Genomic DNA, 13,861 nt, shown 5'->3' on the forward strand with positions numbered 1-13,861 from the left:
TTTAAAAATAAATCCCATATACTACTCAACATTGTATATCTCTATAGTATACAGAACAGAATAGATAATTAACAACTCACTATTAAACTCAACCAAGCAAGCTTGATCTCCATCTTCCTCTGTTTAACTACTTAACTAAATTTAAGCCTTCCATCTTTCTTTCTCTTGAAAAATTATATCCTGCCTTCCACCATCTACTCCTGTACCATATCCCTGTCATAAATTCCCCTTGGTCTTTCACTTTTAAGGGCTCTTGAAGGATGCTTGTGTACAAAAGGGAGGTCTTTGCTTTTTTCTATGTCAGTTTTTATGATACTAAAATTTAATAAATTCAAAAAAATTACTAAACTTCTCCATGTAACACCTAGTGAATTATAAGTCAAATAGGGACCGTGTCTATTCTGGGGCACACTGAATAGCCTAATAAAGGATGAGTATTCAGACTCCATTAGTTACAGTAAGAAAAGCTCCACCTGTCAGGGAGCCCAACAGGTGAAATAATAGTGTACATGAAGTATTAGTAAAGCAAGAACCCTTGAGTGATCTATATCAGAGTGAACACACTTTTTCATGAGGACTATTTACGGTTTTCCAATTTTTGGTGAATACTATAAAGTACATATCTTTAAGACTATTTCAATTTCCTGTGTAGAAATAAAGTAAGGATGCTATCAATTATTTCCTGAAGTAAAGGAGCCTAAGAGCTGATCGGCTAAGGCCGGGTCTTTATAGAATAATTAACCATTTAATCTTTACAAAATAAAAGCAAGATTTTAAGTCTTTCATCAAATAAGCCAACTAATATTCATCCTCCAAGAGGATGCTAATCCTGTGGGATAAAAGGGGTTAAGAGGTCCTTAAAGAATCTGTTTACCTCAGGTCTATTTCTAAAGCACCCTATCATGTTGTTATAGAAACCATTTGCGGCTAAAAATCTCCCATCATGATTATTGCTATAGTAACCACCAAAAGACAAGAAGCCAGTTTTTCATCCATTTGCCATCATCTCCCCCTGCCCAAGATAGTTTTGTTTCTAAATCCTCCTATGTTGCTGGAAACACAGGGGAAAAAAGAGTAAACAAATTAAATGGGTGACAAAAAAAGAAAGAGAGAAATGATGACACATTACAAGCAATAAACTGATCCTAAACATTTTGTTTACATTCAGAGAGAAAACAAATTGTAATTACATAGACAAACTAGTTTTTAAATTGGCGACCAAATCTCTGTATTTCCATTGTTTGAACTCATATGTATTAATAAAGTATATTTTCAAATAGGAGAATATTTTAAAAACATTCTCCCCCCCTTTTTTTTTTGAGATGGAGTCTCTGTCACCCAGGCTGGGGTGCAGTGGCGTGATCTCAGCTCACTGAAACCTCCACCTCCCAGGTTCAGGCAATTCTCCTGCCTCAGTCTCCCAAGTAGCTGGGACTACAGGCACCTGCCACCACGCTTGGCTAATTTTTTTTGTATGTTTAGTAGAGACAGGGTTTCACTATGTTGGCCAGGCTGCTCTTGAACTCCTGACCTCGTGATCTGCCCACCTCAGCCTCCCAAAATTATCCCATTTTTAAAGCCATCATTAAGCATTTTAGAGAATTTTACCTTTGTTTAATATTGTCTCTTTTAGTGTAAATTAAGGTGATTTTCCTATAATCATTTATTAGAAGATATTATCAGGTCCTAATACAGTCTCATATTTAAAAAGTCAACTTTTGATTATCATTTGCTTATAATGAGAACATTCAAAAACTTCTCTTTGAAGCATATAATACATTGTTGTTAACTCTAGTCATCCTCCTTTTCAACAGAACACCAGAACTTATCCTCCTGTTTAACTGTAACTTTGCACCCATTGGCCAATCTCTCCTATCCCCCCTGTTCCTTAACCTCCCCATCTTCTGGCAAGTACTATACCACTGTCTACTTCCATGAGAACTACTTTTTAGATTCCACATGTGAGTGAAATCATGAGCTATCTGTCTTCCCGTGCCTGATTTATTTTACTTAACATAATGTCGTCCAGGTTCATCCATGTTGCTGGAAATGACAGCATTTTATTGTTTTATGACTGAATAATATTCCCTTGTGATAGCACTTTTTAAATCCATTTATCCATTGATGAGCACTTAGGTTGATTCCATTTTGGTTATTGTGAATGGTACTACAGTAAACATAGGAGTGCAGATATCTCTTCAAAGTATCTACTTCATTTCCTTTGGATATATACATAGTAGTGGGATTGCTGGATCATATGGTAGTTCTATTTTTATTTTTTGAGGAAACTCCAAACTATTAATATTTTCCAAAATGACTGTACTCATTTATATTCCCACCAGCAGAGCGCAAAGTTTCTCTTTTTTCCATATCCTCACCAACACTTGTTATCTTTTGATTTTTTGACAGTAGTCATTCTAATTGGAATGAGGTGAAAATTTCTGTCATCTTGATTTGCCTTTCCCTGATGATTTCTGATGTTGAACATCTTTTTTTCATATATCTATTGGCCATTTGTATGTCTTTTTTTTGGAAAATATCTACTCAAGTCTTTTGCTCAGTTTTTGATGGGTTTAACTTTTGTTGTTGGTGTTGAGCTTCTTATATATTTTGGATATTAACCCCTTAATAGACATATAGTTTTCAAATATTTTCTCTCATTCTATAGGTTGCCTCTTTGCCCTATTGATTATTCCTTTTGCTGTGCAGAAGCTTTTTAGTTTGATGGAATCCTATTTGTCTATATTTGCTTTTGTTGCTTGGACTTTTGAGGTTTTATTTGAAAAAAAAAAAATCCTTACCTAGACCAATGTCACAGAGCTTTTCCCCTATGTTTTCTTTTAGTAGTTTCATTTCAGGTCTTATGTTTAAGTCTTTAATCAATTTTGAGTTGATTTTTGTAGATGGTGAGAGATAGGAGTCTAGTTTCATTGTTCTGCATGTGGATATGCAGTTTACCCAGTTCCATTTATTGAAAAGGCTGTCCTTTCCCCATTGTCTATACTTGGCACTGTTGTCAAAAATCAGTGGGTCGTAGATGCAGGGATTTAGTTCTGGGTTCTCTATTCAGTTCATTAGTCTAGGTGTCTATTTTTATGCCATTTACCATGCTGTTTTGGTTACTCTAGCCTTTTGGTATATTTTGAAGTCAGGTCATGTGATGTTTCCAACCTTGTTATTTTTGCTCAAGATTGCTTTGGTAATTTGGGGCCTTTTGCGGTTGCACACAAATTTTAGGATTTTTTTTTTTTCTCATTTTGGGAAGATTGTCGTTGGTTCTCTTTTTGGTTGTTTGTTTTTTATTTTTTTTGTTTTGTTTTGTTTGTTTTTTTGAGGAGGAGTCTCACTCTGTCGCCCAGGCTGGAGTGCAAAGGCGTGATCTCGGCTCACTGCAACCTCCGCCTCCCAGGTTCAAGTGACTGCCCTGCCTCTGCCTCCCCAGTGGCTGGGATTACAGGTGCCTGCCACCATACCAAGCTAATTTTTGTATTTTTAGTAGAAATGGGGTTTCACCATGTTGGTCAGGCTGGTCTCGAACTCCTGACCTCAGGTGATTCACCCACCTCAGCCTCCCAAAGTGCTGGGATTACAGGCGTGAGCCACCGCGCCCCACCTGTCATTGGTAATTTGATAGAGATGGCACTGAATCTGTAGCTGCAGAGGTGTACATTGGGTTGTATGGACATTTTAACAGTATTATTTCTTCTGATCCATGAACATGAGATATATGTGTCTTCTTCAGTTTCCTTAATGTTTTTTAGTTTTCATTGAAGAGATCTTTCACCTCCTTTGTTAAATTTATTACTAGGCATTCTGGGATTTTTTTTTCTTTTTTGTAGCTATTGTCAGTGAAATTGCTTTCTTGCTTTCTTTTCAGACAATTCACTATTGATGTATAGAAACATCACTGATTTTTGTACGTTGATTTTACATCTTGAAACGTTACTGAGCTTGTTTATTAATTTTCATGGTTTTTTGGTGAAGTCATTGGGGTATTCTCCATATAATATCATGGTATCTGTAAATGGAGACAGTTTGCTTCAATGAATTTTAAAGTTTGAATGTGACACTAAATTTTGACACCATTTTGTGTAAAAATGGCATGTATAAATTAAACCAAACATAATTACTTTTTTTGTTTTCTTGTCTCAGACTTCATCTCTTAATATTCACTTTCTTTGTGTATTAATAACAAGCAAATTTTATAGTTGGAGTTTATGGTGCTTTGGTTCTTATATTCCAACAGACACATATAAAAATCTTGACTTTGAAATAGTTTAAAATCAGAGTTTTGAACCAAAGCTCATGTGATGAAGATACGATGCAAGAATGATGATGGCAATGATGTTTAAAACCCCTGCACCCCAGTGAAGATCTTAGATATATCTAGGGTTACTTCTTAAACCAAAACCTGTAGCAATGATGCACTGAGTAGAAAAAACATTGTTGTAAATAAAAGGCTAATCTTCAAAAATATGAAGTCAGAATAAGCTTTATACATGGCTATTGACCTCAATTCACCTCTAAGATTATCGTTTTAGAATGTTAGTGTAAGAAACAATTGTTACATTTTAAAGATTTTATTTGAAAAGAAATAATTTAAATTATTCAATTAAGTGTTGGCCATTTTCAGGATACTGAATTCACCCAAAACAAAAATAAAAATGCATCTAGTCACTCAAATTCGAGCAAGTTACTTTGAATAAACTGAACAACTCAACTCATTGCACCTGAAGGTTATTTTTAATTAAGCACATTATTTAGGAAAGTCTAAACAAATATGTGGAAGTTGATGCAAACACTTCTTTGCTTCAGTTCGTTGACTTTGTTTGGATATTTATATTCATGAAGTATAATTTCACTCTTAGAGAGTCTATATGAATGCAAAAATTAGATGTCGTTTCTGATACTTTTCTCCACACATGTGGATTTTTGTACCCCTCAGCACGTTTTGCTTTCCATCTGTTTATTTTAGTTTTATGCAGGCACAGCTTTAGAGCTGAGTGAAAGAAATTGTCTGAAACTGTGTCTTTGGCTGAACTGTGTTGACATAGCATTTATAGTCAACCCCAAGCTTTTCCAAAATTTGTTATGATGAGATAATAAATAGTTCATATGTGTAAAATAGTGCTTAACACAAAGACACACAGGAAATATTTAATGCCTTTCTGTGAAACCAAACTAGTTTGGCCATTGCAATGGAATGACAGGGTAGCTAGTACAAGACTTGCCCTCCTGATGTAAACAACTAAAAAAAAGGTAGGAAATAAATGAGGTTTCTATTTTTGGGAACTGAGCACTGTTAGTGCAGTACTATCATTTTTTGCTAGACGTGAAACACACATGAATACAACAGCAATCTCCTGGGATTTGGATTTGGAATTGCTTTTGTGCTGTGGGCAGAGTACAATGAGATGAGAAGCAATGTTTCTGAGCTGAAGAGGATGAGGTCAGAGTCATAGGCAGCAGTAGCAATTAGAGTGTATAGGCCAGAGCACCAGAGAAGAAACAGCCACTCAGAGGATGGGCTCCAAAGACTCATTAATCATCATGGGTCTTTGAGGGGCCTCGCAGATATCATCTGCTGAGAGATTGAGAGATAAACAAAAATGTCAAAAATTAGAGAGTTGGAGTTCCAGCTCAGCCAGTATGGAGAGGCATGACACTAAACATCTCAAGCATTGAGAAACCAGAAACGCCTTTCTTTAGGAGTAAAGACCACACTACACAGAGAGAAAGATGCCATACATTCAAAAACAAAATAAAAGCATTCAAAGAATAAAATCAAGATTTACAGGGAAAAAACATATTTTAGCTGCCTGCCAGAACAAAATTCCAAATCATTTAAAGGAAGCTAACATAATCAGGAACACCTGAATGTCCAATATACAATAAAAATTACATCTGAGAAGCAGAAAAGTATAACCTATAAACAAGAAAAAAGTCAATATAAATAAATACTGAAATGACGTAACTATTGAAATTAGCATGCAAGAACTTAATATTTTTCAAGGACTTAAATAAAAGAATAAATATGAGTAAACAATGAGAAAACTTTGCAGAGAAATGAAAACTATAAGAAAGACCTAATGAGAATTTCAGAATTGAAAAGTAAAATATCTGAAATGAAGAATATTCTTGATGGGCTGAAGAGTACATTGGAACCAGAGAAGGAAAGATTCACATATCTGAAGACAATTAACACAAATTACATAATCTGAAGAATGGAAAGAAAAAATATTTCAAAAAACTGCAGAGAGCTGCAGTGATCTGTGGGATAATTCCAAGTAGGTTCTCATATAATTACAGTACCAGGGGGAGAAGAGAAAAAGAACAGGGAGGAAAAATATTTTGAATTAATAATGGTCAATATTTCCCAAATTTGGTGGAAGATGTCAACTTATAGATTCAAGAACCTTAGCAAATTTTTTTTTATTTTACTTTTTTTTTTTATTTTACTTTTTTTTTTAAATTATACTTTAAGTTCTAGGGTACATGTGCACAACGTGCAGGTTTGTTACATATGTATACATGTGCCATGTTGGTGTGCTGCACCCATTAACTTGTCATTTACATTAGGTATATCTCCTAATGCTAACCCTCCCCGCTCTCCCAACCCCACGACAGGCCCCGGTGTGTGATGTTCCCCTTGCTGTGTCCAAGTGTTCTCATTAGCAAATCTTAATCAGGGTTAATACAAGAAAAATTATACCTAAGCACATTTTAGTAAGACATGGCCTCGGTGCTTTGAAAGCTTATCCTCTCTTGGGAGAGAGAGAGGGATACAAATAAATAAGATAAGGTAGGAAGTCCTAGAGATGTTTACACAGTGCTGAGGAGCCCAAGGGCACCAGAAACGGTGAAGAGGCAACAGAGGGAGTTTATTTAAATTGTTTTTGAAGACCTGATTGAGAGGAAGAAACAGGTGCATGAAGAAAATTTTTTTTCAAGTTATAAAACTTGAAGTTATCTCTTTTATAAGATTTTAGCAGAAAGTCATGGAAGTAGATATAATTTTTGTTTCTGAATTCTTATGTAAATGTATATTTATTAATATATATAGTTTTAATATATGCATGTGTATAAATATAAGCACATGTACACATATTTACATTATATGTAACATATATAATTGTTGTAATTTATCCAGCTGCCATCTATTGAGGTGTCAGGTGGTGTATATATATTTTCTTAAGTAATTGGCATGGAAAACTCTAAAGTAACATCAATATGAACCTCTTACAGAGGGGAAAAGATTTACTGAGTACATTAGTCTGTTCTCACACTGCTAATAAAGACATCCCCGAGACTGGGTAATTTATAAAGGAGAGAGGTTTAATTGTCTCACAGTTCTGCATGCCTGGGGAGGCCTTGGGAAACTTATAGTCGTGGCAGAAGGGGAAACAAACATGTCCTTCTTCACATGGCATCAGCAAGAAGTGCCAAACAAAAGGGGGAAGAGTTCCTTATAAAATCGTCAGATCTCCTGAGAACTCATTCCCTTTCATGAGAACAGCAGCATGCAGGTAACTGGCACCGTATGATTCAATTACCTCCCACTGGCTCCTTCCCACGACACGTGGGGATTATGGGAACTACAATTTTCAAGATGAGATTTGGGTGGAGACACAACCAAACCATATCATTGAGTGTAATACACCCTTTATTAAGAAGCAGAAACATAATTATTATCCTGGATTATCTGACTCCAAAGTTCATACTCTTTTCCTCTATATCAGGCTCTCTTTCCATCACTAGTCACATAACTATAGACAAGTTGCTTTATTTACTTTAGCCTTAGTTTCACCAAATATAGAATAAGGATAGCAAAAAGTTTTCTAAGTTGGTCTCTGAACAAAATAAAAAGTTAGTAAAATGCTTCTAGCATAGAGCGTGACACTTCCAGGAAGATCAATTAATTATACATTCACTTCTATTCCCTCTCACTTCCAATTTCCCAACTGGAATATGTGCCCTGTAGGGTAGAGAAAGTACCTTATTCTTTCTTGTAGTTCCTCTGCCCATCACAGAGCCTGGCTTATAAAGTTGCTTAAATATGTTTGATGAAGGCAGACAAGTCTATACTAACTGGAGTTAAACAATGTAATACCAACTCACTATGATTCTACTCTAGCCTTGTTGACACTGATTATCAGAATGTCTGAAATTAAGACTATTCGGAGGACTAACATATTGATAGTATATATAGTTCCTTAAGGAGAAGTCTTCAATAATTTGCATGGATTTACATCAATATTTTGTCAATAAAGAATTTGTTCTGTGTCATACTACAAAATAAGAGCACCAAAAAGAATTGTTTTTGTAGATATAATTCATCTGCTTTACAGTCTCTTTTCTGAGAAAATTATTGTTTCCAAAATTTGATCTGAATTTATAAATGTATGGGGTCTTGATTTTACATTGGCTTATGCATGCACATTATTTTTCTTGTAATTTCTAGTTTTTTTGTTTGTTTGTTTGTTTGTTTTTGAGACGGAGTCTCGTAGTCCTGCCGTGTTGCCCAGGCTAGAGTGCAGCAGCAAGATCTCGGTTCACTGCAAGCTCCGCCTCCCGGGTTCATGCCATTCTACTGCCTCAGCGCCCCGTATAGCTGGGACGACAGGCGCCTGCCACCAAGCCCGGCTACTTTTTTGTATTTTTAGTAGAGACAGGGTTTCACTGTGTTAGCCAGGATGGTCTCGATCTCCTGACCTCATGATTTGCCTGCCTCGGCCTCCCAAAGTGCTGGGATTACAGGCGTGAGCCACCAGGCCCAGCCGTAAATTTCTCTAAATATGTGGATTCCAGTGTTATACTTATGGAAGTAGGACAGCAACAGAAGAAATGAAAGGAGAAAAGAATGCAGAATCAATTAAACAGAAGGTGTTATGTTAGTCCATATACCAACCAGAAACTCTGCGTGTGTGTGTGTGTGTGTGTGTGTGTGAGAGCGAAGACATAGTAAGACAGTTAAATTCAAAGATCTTCTGTAGAAGACCACAGTAGTCTAATGAACAAACTATGAAATGTGAATACTACATAGGAATAGAACAATCTGGCCTGTTCATCTCTTGTGCAATTGTGGATTATTTATATAAATATACATACTCACACTGATGAATATATGTGAGTATAAACATATAAAATATGTGTGTCATTGTGTGTATATCTGTGTATATATGATTTACAGTATATACATACAACATATATACATATACACATTTGTGTATAAACATATATACTGTATATTTTTATATACCTGCATATATAAATGTATGTACATAACCCACATATATACATATATGTAGATACTGTAAATCCTATATATACACAAAAACACACATATTTTACATGTTTATAAATTTTTGTTCTTTATTTGTTTACATAAAAGCATTTGTTATATTGTGAAATGCTAAACATATATAGGGAATGATTTTTAGTAGTAATCACTATTATCATAACAGTTCATATTTATCAAAGACCTATTAAACTAGACATTTTAAATTTTAATCCTCGGCCGGGCGCGGTGGCTCACGCCTGTAATCCCAGCACTTTGGGAGGCCGAGGCGGGCGGATCACAAGGTCAGGAGATCGAGACCACGGTGAAACCCCGTCTCTACTAAAAATACAAAAAATTAGCCGGGCGCGGTTGTGGGCGCCTGTAGTCCCAGCTACTCGGGAGGCTGAGGCAGGAGAATGGCGGGAACCCGGGAGGCGGACCTTGCAGTGAGCTGAGATCGCGCCATTGCACTCCAGCCTGGGCGACAGAGCGAGACTCCGTCTCAAAAAAAAAAAAAAAAAATTTTAATCCTCATGACACAACTAAGAAATAAATCTTATTATTCTCTCTCTTTTACAAAAAGATATGCTAAAGCATCATCACTATCATTATAGTAAAAATGACATTCACGAATATAGGTAACATTTATTAAGTTCAAACTGTTTACCAGCACTTTTTAAAATTTTTTTTATATAGATTAGTTCATTTAATCTTCATAATAATCTTACAATGTACAACCTATCATTATTCCTGTTTTGTAGATGATAAATAGTAGAACAGAGAGGTTTTGTTTCTTAACTTTTATTTTAGATACAGGGAGTACATGTGCAGGTTTGTTACATGGGAATATTCCGTGATACTGAGGACTGGAGTAAGGATCCCATCACCTAGGTAGTAAGTATAGTACCCAATAGGTAACTTTTATCCCATGCCCCTCCACCCCAAGTAGTCCACAGTGTCTATTATTCCCATATTTATGTCCTTGTATGCTTAATGTTTAGCTCCTACTTATAAGTGAGAAAATTCAGTATTTTATTTTCTATTTTCGTATTCATTTGCTTAGGATTATGGCCTCCAGCTCCATCCATGTTGCTGCAAATAATGTGATTTCATTTTTTATTGCTGTATAGTATTCCATGGTATATACATACCCATTTTATTCATCCTATCTACCATCAGTGGGTACTTGGGTTGATTCCATGTATTTACTATTGTGAATAGTGAAGCAATGAATATAGAAGTGCATGTATCTCTTTGGTAGACTGATCTATTTTCCTTGGGGTATTTACCCAGTAATGAGATTGCTGGGTTAAATGGTAGTTCGAACAGAGAGTTTAAGTAACTTGTTCAAGGTCACATAGCTAGTAAGTGGAAGAGCCAGGGACAGAGAGAATCCAGAATGTTCCCAAGTTATATAGTTAAGTTATAATGGACCAGAGCCTGCTGTGAGCCTTGGGGCTCTGACCTACTGCATCATAATACCTCCAGTACTAATACATTAATGAGTAACTCATCATCCACAACTGTAAATCATCTACCCATCAGTGATAACGGACATTTCTGTTCTTTGTTTTTTGGTTTTAAAATAATTTAAACAAAATGAGAAAATTACTTATTGAATATCAAGTGATAGAATGTGGCTATTATTTTAGTTACTTTCAAGCTGAACTTCTCTCTGCTCTCATAGTTCCTGCATTTTCTCTAATTTTAAAGTGTACATTTCAGTCTCTCCCTTTAGACTCAAGACCTCAGTGGCCAAAACCATAACTTATTTCCTTTGTATCATACCCAAAGCCTTTGCATCCTGTTTGCCAAACATTATTTTGTTAATAAATATTCATTAAACTTAACTGAATTTCATATGTAAACCCCTTTAATCCTGTCCAAACAAGCTGTAAAACAGCTTTTAACATCCTCATTCACGGTTGTAAAAACCAGTAACTGGGGAAGTAATTTGCTCAAGGTTTTAGTTGCTTAGAAATATGTCTGAAGCTTGAACTCTGCAATGCTGATTCTTAGTCTAAAGTTTTACTATCAGTAATATGAGAACTTAGTAAGTTCTAATGCAAGCAAAAAGTGCTTAATAAATGTTAGTTGATTTTTGCCTACAGATACCACTTGTATTCAAAATATATTTGAATAGAAAAAATAAAGGTAAAAAGATCTAAATTTTCAGACATAACATTTGTTTTTACTGTAAGAGGGAAAAATGGTCAGGCCACACAAATTGACTTCTTTTTTCAGTGTGCTGCTAAGAAACACAACTAACAACATGATGTGACTAGAATACAGATCATTCTATTGAGTTGTAATAGCTAATTGCATCAGCCCTGCTTTAGAAATGAGCACCTGTGGGCTTTTGTCTGCTGTGAAAATGACTGTAGATGTCAAGAAAGCACAGACAGCACCCCTCTCTACTTGACCTTGGATGTTTACATCATGCCTTTCTGTGTGATTTTCTTTTTGGTGCAAGTGAATTTTCAGCAAAGGACCAATTTTTCTCTCTTCTTTGATCCTTGTCCCTTGAAGTTTCTGTGCCTAAGTCTTGCTCTCAGCACAAAATTATCTTCCCAGAACCTGACTGCTCCACATAACACTCCACTACAATCCTAAGCTTGCCACCCAATGGATATGACAGCCTTTTTACCTCTGCGTATATATTCCATCTCAGTGCAGTACCTTCAGTTTTCTACTCAGCCTGGACTGTTTACTGTGAATTAAGTTCTTCCTTCCAAAGTATAATAGAAAACCCAAAATTTAGGACAGGAAATATGCCTTCATTATCAAAATGATACTCATTCCTGATACTTCAAATATCTTCTCTTTGTTTTCTCCTGATTTATCCTTATTATTGGCTGAACTGTTTTCACGACTTTTCTTCTTTGACCATTCAATTTCCCTGCCACCTGGGACCCACCCATTCTCCTATATTTTGGACTTTACAATTTGCTCTACAGCAATTTGAATCTCTGTTTCTGGAATGTCCAGCAGCTGCTGGCCAGCTGCTTCCTCTGAAACATGTTCATAAATGTCCCCTACCCTGCTTCCTTTCCTGGATCTGACCTATTCCTCTGCTTATATTCCTTGGTGCTGTTCGTCTTCAGGCACTCTTTACCAATACTAGGACTGAACACTATACTTCCTTTTCCTCACCTACCATCCATCCTTGGTTTCACTCCTTATAATTCTGTAACAAAGATATTCCCAGAATTGAACCTGATAATGTTGCAGGCTTACTCAGTTCTTGCTTTTTTGTGTGTTTTTTTTTTTTTCAATTAGATCACAAATATCAGTTTCCAAAGTGAGTAATTTATCAACTACATTATGTAGATCTTTTTGTATTACATTCTTTACAATATAAAGAATAGAGGTATTGCAAGAACTCCTTGCAATTTGGGAAAATATTCACAAGGATTGAAGGTATTTGAATAGTTTTAAGCTCAAGAAGAACGTAAAGTGCTCATGTGCAGTTAATATTGATTATCAAGACTTTAAGGAGGTGACTGCAAGTATCAAATAGTTATTCAGGTGTTGTAAGGGTTAATCCAAGATAAATGTTGTAAAAGGATGCTCATAAAAAAATCATAGATTATTAGCAGTCATCTGCATAATTATTTCTCTTCTCTATGTATGTATATGTAAATAATATTTTGTCATATTATTCCAAAAAATCCTTTTAGAAAATACAGTTAATTATACATTCTTATATCTACTTCAGACATTCTAATTCATTGTATCATTACATAATTTTTTTGGAACATATATGTGTTCTCTATTTTAATAGCACCTAATAGTTATCCTCATTCCTGAAATTATAGGCTGTTGATTCATTAACAAATATGTTTATACACTTGACTCCCATGTACTGAACACCAACAAGGATAATTATAGGATAGTATTAAAATTACATTACAAATAGACTCTACATAGAAAGAAACTTAAATTATTTAAGAAATTACCATAAATATTGGAGACTATGTTTTAGAAACCACATAAAGTTCCCCAGTGACCTGGGAAGCATACAGCAAAGTTAGATATTCAGGATTCAGAGCAGGACATAAAAACCAACTCTAAGTATTTTAAGTAGAAATAAATTTAGTATTAAGAATACGATGCAAATGGCATCCCTGGAATGAAAGGAAGAATGGACTCTATAGGGGCTTCCAGAAATGACTGCCAGAACACTACAGAACTCACTCTCAAGCTGAAACTGGAATTGCTGAGTACAAAACACAAGGTCATAGCTATGATCCAAGGATTAGGACTGCCTCTGTGTCACTGCCACCATTGCCATGGTCCCTGAACATTCACTAAGCAAGTGAATGAACACTGGTGAATGGGGAAGGTTGGCATTGCTTTTGTCAAAACTGCCTCTTGACACTTAGGTAGCTAGAGAGTGGACAATGGAATGCTGTTGCCAAGATCCTCATGTCATCATAACTATGCAAGCCTGTGGATGCGGCCAAAAGAGGAAAATGATTTCCACTTCACTTCTGCCTCCCAAGTGTTTTTAATCGGTGAAACCTAATTTATGTGTAGAACCCTACTTCAAGAAAAGTGAGAAATGTAGTTTTAGCCTTC

At 35.6% G+C, this 13,861-nt stretch overlaps 1 protein-coding gene across 6 annotated transcripts in view; it reads right to left on the reverse strand.

The window, feature by feature from the left end:
- CRB1 (crumbs cell polarity complex component 1) overlaps positions 1-13,861 on the reverse strand; it is a 266,490-nt gene that overhangs the window by 218,635 nt on the left and 33,994 nt on the right. Inside the window, exon 1 of one of the 6 annotated variants that reach the window (XM_021933924.2) lies at positions 7,349-7,575. The exons of 2 other annotated variants lie outside the window; for them this stretch is intronic. In XM_021933924.2, the coding sequence (XP_021789616.1) occupies positions 7,349-7,430 (82 nt within the window). In that variant the 5' untranslated portion in view covers positions 7,431-7,575. Of the gene's footprint in view, positions 1-7,348; positions 8,523-13,861 lie in introns of those variants that run through there. 3 more of the 6 variants (XM_021933929.2, XM_021933927.2, XM_021933920.2) reach the window with 3 other exon arrangements.

This window comes from Papio anubis, chromosome 1, assembly GCF_008728515.1.
Source record: "Papio anubis isolate 15944 chromosome 1, Panubis1.0, whole genome shotgun sequence".
Classification (NCBI taxonomy): domain Eukaryota; kingdom Metazoa; phylum Chordata; class Mammalia; order Primates; family Cercopithecidae; genus Papio; species Papio anubis.